Below are 19,012 nucleotides of genomic sequence, written 5' to 3' on the forward strand. Positions count from 1 at the left end.
ATGGGCCATTCGACCACGTTGTACACACAATGTATATTTACTATTATCTATATGTAAACTTAAAAGACAATAATTGCCCTTATACATATTGTGTAAACGTTTCCACGTTTGTCAATAGACAATTTTAATTATACGATTGATAATACGTGCATATAGTTTGTTTAACCTGTGGGCTGTGAGGTTATATACTTATATGTAGGTACTTTACAATATTTGTAAAATAATTTGAATGCATTAAAAATTAAATCGAATGCAATAGGTAAGCACGTTAAATGCGTGTAACGTTTTTAATTATTAAAAATTGACTTAAACACCTAAAGTTTCTCTTTATTCTTTATATGGTTTAGGACTCGCTGTTTAAACCAGTAAAATCGTAATCTAGTGTGGTTGTCAGATGGATCTTATAGATTGATGGATAACTCGATTGACGCTTTAGTGTTTATAACTACACACTAGCTTTATCGAGTTATAGGTTTAGGGTTTTTATAACATAAATAATTACTCATTAAAAATGTGTAATCATGCTACTCATCACAAAATATTTATTTATCTGCTGCAGAAATTTAAATATTTTTTCTAATTTATTGAAACGGGTGTTGTAATAGATGGCTATATAGCTGTAAAAATGAGCAAAAATATCTCTTATATTATTACAAAATTGACTTTAGAAAATTTTAGTTTAATAATGTTACTAAAATGTATTATATTTATATTTTTTATTTTGAAATTTATACTTTACTTCCATGAATTAACTAAACGTAGTTTGATTTTTAATTATATATTCGAGAAAGAAATCCTGTGCGCTACAGCTATAGTGACTATTTAAGTATTTTTAACAATAATAAATTGACTCCAATATATTATTAAATCATTAACTACTCTTTTCAAATTTTTAAATCTCATAATATATTTAACTTACAAAATAAGTAATATAGAAGTAATAATAGAATAATATATAAAGTTATATTTTAACAATTTTGCTAATTATTATACTGAACACTTGAGGTGGTGAAATGTCGGAGGTTACTGAAATGCATAATTTTTTTGTTACCATATTATAGTAGATGACTATACTTATAACAGTATGAATAGTATGATGATAATTGATGATAAACTTATTTTAAAAATGAACTTACAAATCGGATAATAAAATTCAAAATTTAACGTACATAAATTACTGATTCTCGATAAGGAGCTAATTTCACACACGTGACAGTTATGGTTAATTTTTTTTATATTTTCACGTGAAGTTTTTACGCTAACATTACACAATATAAAAACGAGGTGCAGATTATTACATACACATCATAGTACTATGTAAAATGTACATAGGTGGACTTAGTATTTTAAATCTATGGGGTGGCTTTAACGCTTTATTCTCTCATACCGTTCAAAACTTTCCATTCAACTACTTATTTTTTAGTATCGGAGGGAGAGGGACATAACAAATTAAATGTATTGCCATAGTTATAGTTATACTATTATACAGCTATACTTAATATTTATATCGTTAAACTGAAATTCTTAGATTGAGGAGGAGGGAGCTACAACGCACACTCAAGAGTGTCCGCCTATGTATTTTACGAATAATATAATTACATATCATCATGTATGAAGAATACACATAAAATATCAGAAACAACATATATATATATATAATATATATGATATATACATAAAGGTACAATGTTATTTTATATCAGATTACAATTTGTCACGTTGATTCGTAACAATATAATATAATATATAGGTATATACACACAAATAAATTTTAATAATAATAACGAAAACAACAGCTCCGTGCGTTAACTCTTCAAAACGTTTAAGTATTTATCGTCGTAGTTGTCGTTGACGCCACAGTTATCATGTCGTTGTTGAAATTACGGTTATCACTGGAAAAACAAAACGAAATTAGTCTTAATACATAAAATATTTCCATGAATAATTTAGGTGCATACTGTCAGAATGGCTTAAGGTCTTTCAAAAAAATGCTACATAATACGTTCTTGCGCTTGTATTTAAACAATTATTTTTAGATCTACAGTTCTACACATTATGCATAATATTGATTCTTAGGTTTAACTCTTTTGAGTTCTGGAGCTATATATATATACCTATTTAATATTCATATTGTGTAAAACATGCTCTGCAGTCCTGTGTTAACGAATTTTCACATTTGGAAAACACATTTTATGATGTCATCACCACCCTCTTACATTCACTAACAGTATTACTTATCGGTTACTGTAATAAAATGTAATCAAAATAAATTCACGCATTGTTGCATTTTTATATTTTATTCAAGCTATTGTAGTTTAAATAATTTTTTTTTTGAAATCCTGTTTTTTTAATAAATTTATAAAATATAGGAAATTGCTTAAAAAATATTTATAAATGAATAAATATATAAAATAAACATAAAAAAAACCCTTATGAATTTTTTATCGAACAAAATATGTATATTGCCATTCGTGACAACTGACATGTTTATCTAATACCTACATTAATACGGCATCACAGAGTTATACCGTAAAAAAAAAATACAAAATGAATATTGGTCGGTTGTACAACAAATGTTATTCGGTTTTCATGCGTAACAAAATGATAGACGTCGTTCGCGCAACTCACTTGCTACAGGTGTCTGGAATTATTTTTCTCCGGCATAATTTTATCTCCAGTGGGCCTTGACGCACCTTTTTAAAACAGTTTATGGCTAGTGCATGTGTCATCCCATTGACGGATTCACCGTTTACACTCAGTATTTCGTCACCTGCAAAAAATCCAAATAAATGAGATGTTTAATAAATATTAATTATCATACGCATGGAATGTGTATAAGCACTTATTTTTTACTATAATGTATAAAGAATGTATTACGGAGATGTATAACGTATTAATTCAACGTAAGAGTGTAAAATATTTGTGATACATTCTGTACACCCGTAACGGTGAGTCGGGATTATGTGGGGGTTGACGAGTGCTTTCACGATTTTGAATTCCTCGTGTTCATTCTCGTATAATCTTTCTCCTTCTCTCCCTAACCTATCATACCTATTTATATTCATTGAAATAGTTTTCTTTTATGTGTTTAAAATTATACGCGTGTACACAACTACACGATCAATTATTGTAGAATCGAACGAGTCGTTTCGACTGTATACAGCAGTAGATTTACCACTAGTTAAACCCGACATGATAAATTATTTTCGAACTTTGACCACAGGCAATAGAATTTATTTATAATCTATTGGCTATTATATTATAGCCTTATTTAAAGATATATTGGTAAATATTGTAAAAAAATAAAATGTGTACCTACTGTACCTATTATTACGTATATTATAGGAAGTGTAAAATGTTTTTATTTTCGATCATAAATCATAATAGGGCTATAAAATAGATTGTGTGTTAGTTATATAGATGTTATAATCATTTACAAAACTATTCTACTCTAGGTAAATATTTTTTAAATGTTCTGTGTCCACATAATTTTGTGTTATAATTATTATTCATCAATAGTATTTTAAATTAAATATGAAAGGTTTGTTAATAATGTTATAGTAATAAAATAAACATTTTATTAGATTCTATTGGTCTTTTCTTATTTGATTTTTGGTGTATTACATCATATTTTTATCATATACGTTTCTATAGTTACATACCTTCCATCAATGATCCGTTTTCGGCGGCTTGGCCACTTGTGAAAATGGTCTTTACAAATATTCCCATCTCGCCCTTCGGCGAATCGGACCCCCCCACGATGCTAAATCCCAACGATTTATGACCGGTACCCTTGTAGAATGTTACAGACATGTATACGGTACTCATGCTCGGCGTTGGGGATTTTGACGAGTGATTGTTCATTTTGTTGGCTAGCACTCGATTGATGACGGAAATCGCGTTCTGTTTAGACGATTCAGCAGCACTGTGGCTATGGTCAAATGCCATCGCGGTCGAGTCCGGTTGTTCGGACCTGGACAGTACGATGTCCACGTAATACTTGTTTGCTATTGAAAAACTGTGATTCAGTATTTTCTCTACCTCGTACATGTCGGTAATACCACGCAACAACTTGCCGTTGACGTTGATTATCTCATCGCTGACTCTAATCCTGCCATCTCTAAATAATAACACAAATAAAAAGAATAGTAAAAATAAACGTTACCTATCAACAGATAAGTCAATTTTCGCGTTGACGCATTCATACCTGTACGCTATTTTTCCTGGTTCTAGTTTCAACACGACGAACCGGGTCTCGTTGTAATTCGCTACGTGTTTGACGACCATTTTCAAATAAATGCCGATGTCGTCCTCATACCGTGACTTGAGCAACCGGACCATTTGCATGCGAGATCGCAGGTTGTTGAGATCGACCGGTAATGACGATAGGTGGTCGGCGGTGGTGCTGGGTGGTGACGAACGGTTCTTAATGAACATCCGACGGTGGAAGTTGGGCGTGTCTTTTGACGACTGTCTGTTGGATCTTATGCGATCGTTAATCTCGCGATTTTTCTTGTAGAAGAGACACATGGACGGCACGTTGTAGTCCTTGTCGCTATGGCGCCTGGACGGCGGCTCCGAGTGTTCCTCAAACTCGTTAAGGCTGTCCGTAGCCAGCGATTTGGTGTCTCCAAACCCGCTATCCTCGTCGGCGGCTTTTTGGTGGTGGTGGTGACTGTGGTACGTGTCTGGTGTCCTGCCGGGACCATCGCTATCGTAACCTGATTCGTTGGACGAACTCATGTTGCTGAACACTCGTCGGTATTCCTTGTCGCTGTCCATTTCTCTGAACAACTCCTCGGTCACCACTATTTCGTGTGTTGGCCCCCCCGCACAACTCCGCGGCCGGACGTTTGACAGCGCCGCCGGGCGGTTGCCAACTACGCTACAACCGCCCCCACTGCCACCACCATTCTCTTCAGGCAGCACCGACAGCCTGGACCTAAGGAACGCGTACGGAAAGTTGGGCTTTTTGGAGGTGCCCAGCTTGGATATGTTGTCGCAGCTTCTGGTCTTCAGCGGCACGTAACCGGGCTCGGTGGGTGATTCGATCTCCGTGTCGTGGTCAGCGACGGCACGCGTTCGGGGCTCACCGCGATCTAGGCAGTCAGCCGGGTCGTCACCTTTCATATAAGACGTGGCCAAGTGAGACGTGGAAACGCTTCTGTATAGCTGGCATTCGGCATGCTTTCTAGATAGCTGCAACTTGTCACGGAAGCTGTTGCTGTATAGCCGCGAGTAGCTTAGCATGCCAGTGGACCCGATGCGCGTGAAAAATCCCTTGAGCGTGGACGATTTGTCGCCACTAGACGACGGCTGTCCCAACGGCCACACGGGTTGATGTTTGGTTGCGCTGTCCCTGGACGATAGGCTGTCCAACGAGTCACGGGATTCGCTCCTCCCCAACCCCTCCAGCCGCTTGCCCATTTTCCTGCCCCAAGTGATCAACTCTACAACAATAAAAACAAAATTAAAATACGAATAAACTATTTCTTAATATTATTATAATTTATCAGCTTGTGGTTTCCGGCAGACCGAAAACAAAATTCTTACTATACATAGCTCAATAGCTCATACATATATTACATCGACAGAAATTTTGTAAGATTTCCGGGGGGGTGGGGCTGACTGCCAAATTGTTTTGCACCTATGCATACATCAAAGTCATACGATCCATTCACCAAGGACTAAGTTGTCACAAAATTATATACTGATTATTAATGTTTTAAATGACACATATTATAATAATCTGTCATTATAAGAAATAATATATGTTGAATTTATATAGCTAGTGAAGGATTAATAATAAATACTAATACCAATAGGAACTTTATATATATAGGGTTCGAATTGTACTGTGCTTAATGTAGCATATCTGTTCTGATATAGAAAAACATAATACAGAGCAAAGTAGTATACTAAAACGTTAAAACTTATAACTCGCTGATAATAATTTAAATACTAATTTTTTTTTAAATATTTTGGAATTTTCTCTTTTTTTTTTAAATTAATTTTTCAAATAAATTGAACCAAGTATTATCTATAAATGTGTTTATTATATATGCAATATAGCTACAATAACTATGAAGTTATAAGGATAAACTATAAAGTTATTGTAATATCTTTTTGACGGACTAAGTCCTCCATGACCACACCACAATTTCCGTTGACGAGTGCATGTAATAAACGCCTGTTAACACAACACTGTAGTAAAAGAAAAATCAAATTATGAGGCACGGATTCTTCTACTAGTAGGTATTTACCAACATTCGTGTATATACCTGCACTACAACAAGCTGTCAATTAACGAATGCGTACTAATCGCCTCTCAAGATTGCTTATACACGCATTGCGCGCAGTGACCAGTGTGAGTATACGAGTATTCATAATGGCGTATCTATGTGGTACGGCGATATCGTGACCGGCAACAATCGCACTTAAGAAACTTTTTTTTACTTTAGATTCCTTTTTCATAACACTGCTAAAGTCGTCTTCTGATTTCCCTCACGTCCGCCATTCCTACTGACATCAAACACTCGAGTACCACTCAAGGTTGTCCGGTTTACGGTACGTCCGAAATTTCATTACCGCCGTGTCCCAAGGTCGTTGGAACGAGACAACGTTGTTATATAGTATTTCTTTCAGACCGCGAATGTATATTATACGTACGTGCTACTGCCGCTGATATATAATAAAAGGGTTAATGTTTTGCCCCCGGGTCGAGATTTTTATTTAAATTAGTGTGATTTATTTATAGACACTGACTGCAGGTATTAAGGACGGTTAAAACTTTGAATTAATTATTTTATTGTTGTGAATATTGTGATGCGGTTTAATAGCAATGTTGCAGCAAATACATATATAAAACGTATATGGATTCTTTTGATTACACGGTTAGTTTGTTTGTATAAAGTAATTTTTTTCACGCACAACCATGTCTACGAAAGTCGTCGTAAAACTAGTTTCAATGGTCGTATATTTTGTGAATATATAAGTACATATTGCGGACCAATTTTTTTTATTACGACAAAAAAAAGGCGCGGTTCTTTTTTACAGTGCACGATTTTGATTATTCAAAAGTGTTTGCATTATAATTATTATTTATAACTTATAACTTATACGCACGTGGATAGGTATACAATATACATGTTTATAGTAGCAGGCGCCAGTGTTTTAATTGAATAATTTATAATATCAATCTTAAACGTATAGTATAAAGAATCATTGAGGAATTTAAAAAGTATCTGAATTTTGAACATAATATTACCTACCGGCCATCAGTTAGCTATGCCCTACATAATATTATAGTATAAATCTACGCATAACTTAAAAATTAATCAGTAAAAACGTATACGTCTGACACGTATTTTTATTTTTAAAAATAATAACCAGATATTTATCAATGAATTTTTATTATGATATTTTACAATTATAAATCATATTACTTAAGCCACTATGTTATATTTTATAAAAGTTATTTTAATTATAATATTAATTTTTGAACAGTTTATTGTTTAATGATATGCATTTGTTTTAAATATATACTATATTATAACTTTTAAATACTATTACACGATTAATATAAAATGGAATAACCGAATAAATTAAAGAATTAATTAATAAGAATTACATAAAATTGATAAAATCAATTTTTACAAATTATTTTTTTTATTATCAGAAAAAATTTCGTTTTATTAATTAAACATATTCTTTTTTTTTTTTTATTGAAATCATCATAACTTACAAAAATTTAATTATAAAAATTATTCATGATTATCTATCTCTGGTAAGCTTAAAGCTTGTGTTAGAGATATGTTTATTTAATATAAACATGACACGGCATGATATTTATTATAATTTAATATAGGAGATTAATAAATGCCATGAAAGTCACAAAAAAAACAATCGTTGTGGAATAAGTCAATACTCGGAGGATTATAAAATAAATAGCAAACATGTAGATAGTTTATCTAATGTATTAAAAAAATAGTGACTAAAATTAAGGATTACCAATTTTAAACATGACCTCTGGTTCAGGGCTGTAATAACTAATTACAACGATAATATACTATTCATATTATAAGAAACCGAATTTCTAAGTGTTTTAAAATATGTGTACATTTTTTTTTTAAACCGTCACTATAAAAATATATAATAAGTTTAAAATTGTTAAGAATAATTTTTTATAACTTCTCACCTGGGTATCGATTAAATACAACAATGTGACCGGCTGTCAGGTCATATGAATTACGAACTATACTACTCAAATGTCAGAATACGAATATCTTATATCCATACATAATATATTATAAATTATATATGTGCGTATAAATATAACATGTAATATAACTTTTAATCAGGATTGTGTTGGATCAGAATGTTCAACAAAATCAGGTTCTTTAGTTTTCCAGTCGGTCATATAGAATAATGTGTTTTAATAATTTAATAGTGGTTCAAACATTAAAACATAATAATTTGCATGTTCTTATTATATACCATGTATATATATATATTTATATATATATATATATATAGTAAATGAAACTACGTGTCTATTTTTGTATATAATTATAAAATAATTCGACGTAATATTGACAAATTCTTACGGTTTTTGTATTAAGATGTTACTGCACTTTTGAATAAGTAATTAGAGAGAGGTGAAGGAAAAACATGTTATATTAATTTGAAAGGCGGTTAAATATGTGTTATAGAGGCACATGCGTTTCAGGCGGAGCTTTATACCACATATGGTTATCAAACATGTAATGATCAAACACCGAGATTATGAAACGACATAATCAAGTAAATATAGAAAATTAATTACGGGGCTCTGTTTCTCGCTTTTAGATTTGACACTTAGGTTGTGTAATTTTTATCGGTACTCGTTCGTTCTTCAGGCGAGTTTATTTCATTAATCGTTCCAAAATTAGATAACCGACTTGTGATCAAAAATTATTTATTACTCACAGAAATTATTGAGAAGTTTATGACTTATAGAAATTATCTAGAAGTTTATTTTATAGGTATCTACACGGATACAAGTAAATCATATGCGAAATTAAAACTGCAAGCAGACCAAACTTTTTAGACTCTAAACGCCAGGACGTCATAACCGACAAAATGTAAACCACCAGACAGACAGACTTATTATAATATTATAGTGTTCGCAGTTAGCTATGTCAAGTATGCAATCGAAATCAGTGAAGGATGTTTACACAAGGCATTTTGAAACGTTAAATATTACGATAAATATTATGTAAAACGGTCGAGTAAAAAAAAAAAAAATACAATGCAACAAATACATTGACTGGAAGCGTTTTTAACGAGTTTATCTCTTTATATACTATATAATATGTAGAACATATAATATAATATAGTCTATCTTTTCTCTTTTTTTATCGTTTTCAACAGACGTCTAAGAAGTCTGCCAGACTATATAGCTCATGTGTATTCCCTTCAAAACCTATATACCTACACATGTTGTTTATATACGATTATATGTGGTGTGCGGTGTGCACATGCATATTGATCTACAACAATTAAACAGCATTGCAGTAGTAATTAGAACGTGTGCATATAATGTAAAACGTGAGTTACGTGGCGTGCTGCCTGATGTACCTCTACCTTCTTTAAACATATATATATATATATTTATAACGAGTTATACTATATAACACTCATACACACACACATACTAGATACTACTGTCGTAGTCATCGTATTATACATGTATGATATATTATTTCTTTCTTTCTTTCATTTTATTATTGCCATTTTATTTTTGCGTCCAGCCACACCACTACAAACCATGTAATACCAGTAACCGAAGCCATAAAAAATGTTTAATGGTCAAGAATCGTGTTCTAGAGATCTACAGTCCTAATGGCATTTAAACGCATATACACACTCAAACTCGTATATATATATATATATATTATATTATACGTACACAATATTATTATAGTCGGACATAGTGCGGCTGCTTCCAGTTAGATACGACGAAAACCACGTCAAATAACGAAAAAAACCGATCACCGTAGCGCTTGTTACTCATTTGTTTATTTACATTTCTTTTCACGCCGCTACCCACTACACCACACCATAATATAATATTTTACACACACTACACTATGCAACGTAGACGTATAATAGTAGTGTAAAATAATGTAATACACTGGTATATTTCACTTAAAAATCTACACACAAAACCGGAATGCTCGGAGGACATTGTAACCGATGGTATTTGAATGATATGTAGTGTACATATAATATATACACGTACAACATACGTAAAACACACACATATACCCACACTTACACATATAAATATATAATATGCAATATATATTTACGAATATTTTAACGATTAGATTAAATTGTAAATTTGAATGCCTATAAATATGTTAAATTTTCAACCATTCTTATTGTACCACGATATCCCATATACCTCTTTTTCTCTATATTTATATAATATATTATAACCATTATATATAAACGTACTCTTAAAATATGTTAGGACAACACGTATACTAAAAAATGTATTTAATATGTTTATATGTAAAAAGGTTTTTAGAGAATCTTAACCTATAAAGGTTTATGCCAAATTCGTATGCAGGTGTAGGTACCTATGTGTAGTATTTGTCAACCACACGGGGAGCTTGCCAAGCCCATAATATTGTGACTGGTGAATGTATTCTAAACGTGTTTGACGTCCTCTGTTTAGCGTTCAAGCCACGGTCATTGTTACAAATAAAGTACGTCTTATCAATTTATTGTATAAAACGTAAGGAAGATATAGCGGATTGTATGCACACATTACATTTTTTAAGCTTTTAATTTACAAGAATTTTTCGCATCGCTGATTTACTGTTTTGTTTTAACATATTGCTATTATAATGTTATATCTTTTCGAAAATCCAATATTCTTTTTAAATTTAATTTATCTTAGTAGGTCGATTATTCGATACATTATTAATATTTCAAAATTCAAAAACCTAATGAAAATTGATACCTAATATGAATAACCTCGGCGTCCGGTTAAATCATAGTAAACACATGACCTATAAGGCTATAATATGTTTGCACGTAAAAATATGAAGTGACGGTAATAATGCTGTGACGAAAAGTAATTATTATGTTGAAAATTTGAATATGAATAAAAAAACACAACACACCTATATTTGATAATTTACAGTTTATTAATGTCTAATTTATAGTTAAAATTGCGTATAGATAATTATATATACTTTTAATGATTAGCCTAGAAGACCTTCGACATGAAAATTGTACAAGATTTACTATTATTGTGAATGTAAATTCAAAATAATATTGTAATATATACATTTAACAACAAAAATGAGTAAACATATATTTACCATACGTCTATAATATACTAATACTTAAATATATCATGTCATCATGATTTAGTTATATATAAATATATTATATTATAATATTATATACATACTTCTTTTGACTTCGGCAGATTTTGGGCTCTCTTCGAGAACGATCGCCGGTACGGCGGTAACCGTTTGATAGAAACGACCGTCCATGTCCGGTGTTACCAACGGTTTACCATTTTTTTCCGCGACGTTTGTTTGTCTAAACATTCGCATGGTCCTATAAAATAGAGAACATCTTTAATAAATTAATAACAGCTCAATTGAAACAAATCGATAACAATAAATGATATTATAATATTGGTAAAAAGAAGATGATATATATTTAATATTGTGTAATGAAATAAAACGTATATAGCTGATAGGCGCAGCGATACCCATACCATATACCATATACCTGGTAAATTTGTTACGAAATCGAACTCATAGATATTATTGTTGACGATATATTATAATTAGATATTATAATATATTATTGCATATTGTGTAGTGTTATTTAGCAGCAGCTGTGTCCGAAATTCTCGCAAAGTATTTCTCCGAGAAGAAACCTGCAGCAGCCGCGAGGTGGTCTTTCGTAATCTCCTTGACCGGAATATACCTACATAACATTGCCTATAATATCACATTGATTCGACGTTCGCCGAGTACGTATAATTATTACAAGTAGGTATATTTCAGTATATAGGTGCGACGAGACAAACCGATCGTCAGGTGAGACGTCGGTACTATTGTAGACATACATGTTATATTATAATATTTGTATCGAATTTTTGATATAACGCAATTCGGAAGACCAAAAACCTAATAATTCGATCAATATATAAATATCAAGCACATTGCACATTATTATTTGATTCGGTGTGTGGTAAATTCAACAATCGCATACTCGCGTTTTTAAGTGACCACTATCATTTTATTGTCGTGGTTTACACGCTTTAATAATGATATACAATATTATGCGCAGGATAATACGATTATATCGAAACAGAGAAAATAGTCTGCAAAGAATACGTAGTGTGGTCTATCAAATACCTAAATTATTTTTTATACGGTTTCTCATTTTCTTGTTACAATTTTTGGAATTATTAACTTTCATTTGGAAATCAGTTCTCTCGCGAATTGTATTTCTATGATTTGATGTTTGTTTTACAGTTTTGTCGATGTAGCTGTCCTTTACCACTCGCTATAAACAAAACAAAAAAATAACCAGCAAATATAAAATTTTAAGGAAATGATTCGAATAATTAGATGAAATACTGCAGCAGCAGAGAACTTAGCCTTTTCATATGAACTCTGTCTGCTAATGCCGTACACAATAACGGTAGAGATATAAGTGCTATAGTGGATATGTTTAGAAGTGCATACATACACACACACATAGTGCGCGCGTATTATATTTAATATACATATGTATCATATATGCATATTTTAGTGTATATATAATGTATGGTAGCTGGACCGGAGGCAGGTGATCAACATCTGGCTCGTGACTGGCTCGAAGAGAAAAAAAATAAAATAAATAATAATCGTTACATTACCGTTCGTGTATATAATATAATATAATATCCGTATATGAGACTAACAACCCTCTTGGGCCTGAACCGTTCACATGAAGCGATATTTTGTATTATATTTTATGCATATACCTACGAACTGAAGGTTTAGTCTATAAGATTCACTACATACACATATATACATTATGATATAGACACACACCTTCCCCTCCTCGCCTGACCGAAAATACTCTAGTTTGTCTATAATAAAAATATACGTCAAACAAGACGCATCATTAGTTGTCACTAAACTATATAGTCAACAATAACAATATTGTGATTTGTGACGTATATATAATAGATTGCTAGTAGGTCGTAGGTTTTATATGGCACGTTTAAAATATACAGTAAAGTATTTACGATTATACGAGAGTGATAAATTTATTTTCGAAAATTTGCATTAAATAAAATGGAGTAAAGACCTTTGAATAAATAATGTTTTTATATAATATATTTAATTATGTAATATATAATATTAGTATGCATTATGTATAGGTATATCATCATGTATAGACGGAGGTTTAGTACCAAGTTATTAATTGTATCTCATACATTTTTAAATGAGTTTTAATTAATAATATAATTATAAAAGTACTCCATGTATACTCCTTTATTATATAATTTTTTTTAGATTTAAGTTTTTTTTTTTTTGAAACATAATACTATTATAATAACAAAATATGATACATTTTTAAATTTCTATTGATACTTTTTTCGGGATGAGACTGGAGTACAGGAATCTTTTAGAGACGTTTGAAAATTATTCAAGTAAACTTAGTTTCCGCCACCATGATTTTTACTTATTATACTTAGCTATATAATACTTATATTATTATAGTTTATGAATACATATATAGTATATACATATCATAAACATAATGCCTGTATTATAAAAAACATTATTACGATTTACGACCACCAAAATGATTCAATTATTATCTACAAGCACGTGATACGTAATATATTTTATTATTTTATCGACAATTTAGCCCCTGAAGATTATTGTGTTTGTTATAGTTCAAAATCTGCTATGCCAAGCTATCCCAGATGTCAGACAAAAAAAAAACAAATTTTTTTATTTAAATCCGGTTTGATTTTTATCGTTTTTTTTACTATTGTAATACGACCATGGTAACGGTTTTTTAATTAGAATAGGAAATTGAAATTTCTTACTGAAACTAATTACCAAAAACGAAGGGGTTTATACTTACGACATTATCTCGCGAGTATATGTATGTCGATCAATAATAACGCCAATCACGTCGATTTTTGGGCTGTATGTAAACTGCGGCAAAATTTACCTTTTTCAAAAAGTCGATATGTAAACTGCGACAAAAAAAAAATTAAGATTATATAATCTGCCACAAAACCGAAAGATATATCATACAAACTGCGGCAATTTAATTAGATACCTATTGTATTATTATTTATTTATTTATTTATTTTTTTTAATTAAACAATTTTTTTAAATAATTTTTAATATAATAATAATATTTTTTAATTTTAAAATTGGTTTTTTGATTATACAATCATTATGATCTAATTTTTAATAATAATATATTTTTCAATTTTAAAAATTGGGTTTTCTTTATTTTTACGCCTAGTACTTTAAGAGATACTAATAGCTGCCATAACACGTAATACGTATTATACCTAATTAAACAATAAACGTGTATAAGTATATAAAATAAATTGCCGCAGTTTGTATGATGTATCTTATCGGTTTTGTCACAGATTGTATAATCTTAATTATTTTTTTGCCGCAGTTCACATATCGACTTTTAGAAAAAGGTAAATTTTGCCGCAGTTTACCATCTCCCGATTTTTGTATACATTCTGATATTTGATCGGAATGCGGTAAACTGCAATCGGAATATTATTTAGCGAATTGGCAATAATTTCGCCACAGCACGTATTATATCCAGGCGAGTAGGTACATATACTGTAAAAGCATACATATAATGCTGTTTAAAAGGTCGATAGCCGATAGCACGAACTCTATATACGTATTATATGTACATATTGTATCTACATGGTTATACAAAATAAAAACCATACACGATAAATTCGTTTTTAGTAGTTCGAAATCAGCGAAGCTTATATTCTAGATTCCTTAGATTGTATATTTTAGTTCATCCGAAATCAATGCGCGTTACTTCACAATTGTTTGCATTATATTATAATTGATCGACAAGTCGATCCAATATCTCAATGTCTTTCAATACCGAATGATCTATAGCACGGTATTGAAGAATATAACATAAAAGTGTATTACCAGTGCTACTGGATATTACAATAGTAAGTATTTGTACCTGGTACCTACATAATATATTATAATATACCTAAATAGGTACTGAAATAATATGTAGACATTCGCAGTGCGGCATAGAGAACAGCATCAGCTGCAGACTGCAGTAAAGTTATTTAATCTATGATTGATAAATTGTCGGACATCGTTGGTCTAAACGTGACCACTGACCATGTATCATGGGTAGATAGGTATGATATAGCAATACTATACTGCACGAATATTTATCATTCATACGCACGAGGCGTTTATAATAACATATATAAATGGATAGTATGTGATCACTGTAAATCGTGTAAATTTAATCTGCGTACACCGTGTATAAAATAATGCATTAATACATACACACACACACACACACACACACACATGTTTTATGTTTATGTGTGTGTGTTATTATTATCTCATTTCTGCAGACGACTTACGACGAAGTTTTCACAAACACCCACAAAGCTGGTTGTACCTATGTTAAACAAATGCATGCGACGCATGCACTAATAGATCACAGTTTCTAACCACCAAACAACTTATAAGTAAGTTGGTGATACGTATGTATTGTATATATATATGGTGATTATATACCAAGTGTATAGTTGTTTTAAGCGAGTTGTCGATTGCTGCACCACGGTTGTTCGTAATCGTTCAAATACATCATCATATAATAATATTTGGGTCTTGGAAGTTTCGTAATCTCCGGTTCATAGAACACTTATATTATACTTATATAGAGTATGATATTACTAAACATGGATTTGGATATAATATGTTCTATGCCGAAGATTTCAACCAAGAGCCATAAATTCTAGACCTATTTTCAAAATAGTATAAGTATATGAACTCGCCAGTGTTATTGACTTATCGTATTTACTATTTCGTCTGTTGACATTGGAGATGATTATCGGCATTTATAACGCTGACAATGTTATACGCACATACAGCAGTAGTATTATAATATATTATACGTTTTGTATGACTAAAATATACCGTATGAGAGAAAATAACGACAATAAAACGCTGTATAATAATAACGTGATCTGCTATATTAATGTCACAGTGGGGAAATGTTTGAGGTTTAAATTTAACCTTTAATTTAATTTAGTTTATCCCCCCGCGTGTGTAGATTAGTGTTAAAACTAATGTTAAAAAATATAATATTTTTTTTTTATCAATCACTATCATTAAATAGATAGAAATCTTATCGATTATAATTTATTAAAATAATAACAACTGACTATAAAAATGTATAATAATAATTATATTAACAAAATATTATGATTGTAAAAATCTGTATAATTATATAACTGATGAGTAAATCAGCATTTACTTGTAGCAATTATGATATCTCATATTTTTGCAAAAAAAAGAAATTATGCTTAATTTAAACTTTGAAATTGTATCAAATAAAAAATGGATTCATAAAACATTTAATTTGTTTTTATTACCTTTAATACTAAATTGAGTAGGTAAATCGTTGTTATAAGTTTAAATATGGTACCTATATCTATTACATAACAATAAATTGATAAAATATCATTTTAAGTTAATCTATTTATTCTTATAAATGTATACTTGATATAAAATCTTTTGAATAATCGACACTTATTCTTATTATCTTCTGGAAAACAAATATACAACGTAACGTACGGTTTTAAAAATCGCGGTACAGTGTTCTAGTTTGCACATTAAATTAGTATTAAATAATAAGACGGAACTACAATTATTATTATAGTCATATAATTTTAACACTACATAATATTATGTTCATCACTTAATCTCTGTATAGTAAGTTATACCAGTGCAGGTTATATCACAACAATTATAATAGGTATATTACGTATTTACATCATTCTAATAACTAGTTTACGTCTACAGACCGCGATATTTTAAAATAGCGTGCGCGTTGTGTGCGTTTCATCATTTTATAGATTAGGATTTTACCGTTTTACGAATCTTTACCTGGATAATGTTTAAATCATTTCACCCGTTCCTTGCTATGTGTTTGTCGCACGGGCGTATACGTATGAAGTTTTTTTTTTCTTTTTCGGAAATGATATTATACGATTGTCATCGATCGCACACACACAAATATATGCAACTCACGTGTCACTATATAGGTATATTATGACGATGGCGGCAGCAATATACCTGACACACGCATTTATCGTCGTATCGTGCCGACATTGTTACACGTATCCGCGAGAACCGGACGAATTATTTCGATCATACCTATACCGATACGTCTTATACGATGGAATATAATCTCCATCTCCGTGCTGAAGTCTCCGAGCCAAATCGTTTTTATTATTATATTTTATACTCGTCAATTTCCTAACGAGTTTGATTCCAATTTGATATTTCTCATCATATTCTATGTATGTATAGATATACTTTTATATATATGTAGGTACGTCCTGCGGTTGATTTATACAGGTGCGAATTTTTTTCCATCTTATTTTTTTCTTTTTCGTTATTCGAATTGTTTTAAACGTACTCTCGCGGCCAAGTAGACACCACTGTAATGCTACATAGTGGCGACGACTATATAGTGACTACCGTCGGCGGCGGTTAATGACTTGGATACAATACGCGTTTCTTTAGTCCCCTTCACACCCGTCTACCTTCGTCGTGGAAGCACATATACAATTCGTCCTTACTATACTATTTACCTCGCCGGTTGCTGTAGTGCACACACACACACACATAATAATATAATATAATATAATTCTTTTTAACGATCGCCAACGTGTGCTATTTGAATATTTCATGCACAAACTATGCAGTCGGAATGTGTTTATGAATGATCGGCCCCCGAGGTACGCAATCGCGCGTGTGTATATAAGTAGAAGTTTTCATCGACGACGACAACGACGTCTTAACGCGTTTCTCGTTATCTAAACCGGAGTGGTTGTATTCTTTTTCAATTGCCTCTATACTTACTGTATTGTATATCCGCCACCAATAAACCTTTTTCGATTCTTTCAAATCGGTTGTCGTTAATATTTTCCAAAAAATTCTAAGTATAAAACATTCGTCGATTTTCGAAAAAATATATAAAAAAAACATCGCTAGAAACCCACAGTGGATGTATAATTACGTTTATCATAATATATAATATATCCAAAGTCTTGAGAACAAATTTCATTGTGATTACTTTGCATAGTATGATCATTGATCAAGTGTGTAGTCATTAGTCAGGTTTTTTTTCGAGGGAGAGCGTAGTCTTGATATTTCATACTTATTAATCTGTATTGACATTTACTTTACATCTTTCTACTTAATTGGGATATTTGCAAATGGTTTGTAATAAATATAAACTTAATCAATATTTATGTATGTATAATATTATTGTATCCGGTATGATTCAGCAAACATGTGCCCTCCTCAAATTATAATTATTGAAATTTATAAACACACTTACAATGCCATATTTTCACTTCTTAGATTTATAAATAAACATCAGCTTAATAATTCTTGTAGCATATCTACTGGTTCTTATGCCTCATTGAAGAAAACACTTTACATGGGCTATTATTCTATATAAACTTGAGGGTCTAAACCTCATAAAGCCATCACCTAGTTGCACCTATGTAATACTGATTCTTTAGTCATAATAATTATTATTAGAACTATATGACAACATATTTTGCATACAAATGGCTGGTATTGGGGAAGAGAGGTGTTTCAACCCTAAATAATATACATATTTAGAATATTCCTATACTTAATACACGGTATACTTTGAGTGAAGAGTC

The 19,012-nt window shown here is 31.1% G+C and overlaps 1 protein-coding gene across 3 annotated transcripts in view; it reads right to left on the reverse strand.

Annotated features, from left to right (window-relative positions):
* Nucleotides 1–1,668: 1,668 nt before the first annotated feature.
* Nucleotides 1,669–19,012, reverse strand: part of LOC112596019 — a 47,763-nt gene continuing 30,419 nt past the window's right edge. For all 3 annotated transcript variants that reach the window (XM_025341456.1, XM_025341458.1, XM_025341457.1), the window contains 5 exons: nt 11,468–11,619; nt 4,208–5,450; nt 3,663–4,120; nt 2,629–2,770; nt 1,669–1,892 (listed from right to left, as the gene is read on the reverse strand). In XM_025341456.1, coding sequence (XP_025197241.1) covers nt 1,823–1,892; nt 2,629–2,770; nt 3,663–4,120; nt 4,208–5,450; nt 11,468–11,619 — 2,065 coding nt within the window. In that variant the 3' untranslated portion in view covers nt 1,669–1,822. The remainder of the gene's footprint in view (nt 1,893–2,628; nt 2,771–3,662; nt 4,121–4,207; nt 5,451–11,467; nt 11,620–19,012) is intronic.

Source organism: Melanaphis sacchari, unplaced genomic scaffold (assembly GCF_002803265.2).
Source record: "Melanaphis sacchari strain LSU unplaced genomic scaffold, SCAv2.0 Contig2_pilon_pilon, whole genome shotgun sequence".
Lineage (NCBI taxonomy): Eukaryota > Metazoa > Arthropoda > Insecta > Hemiptera > Aphididae > Melanaphis > Melanaphis sacchari.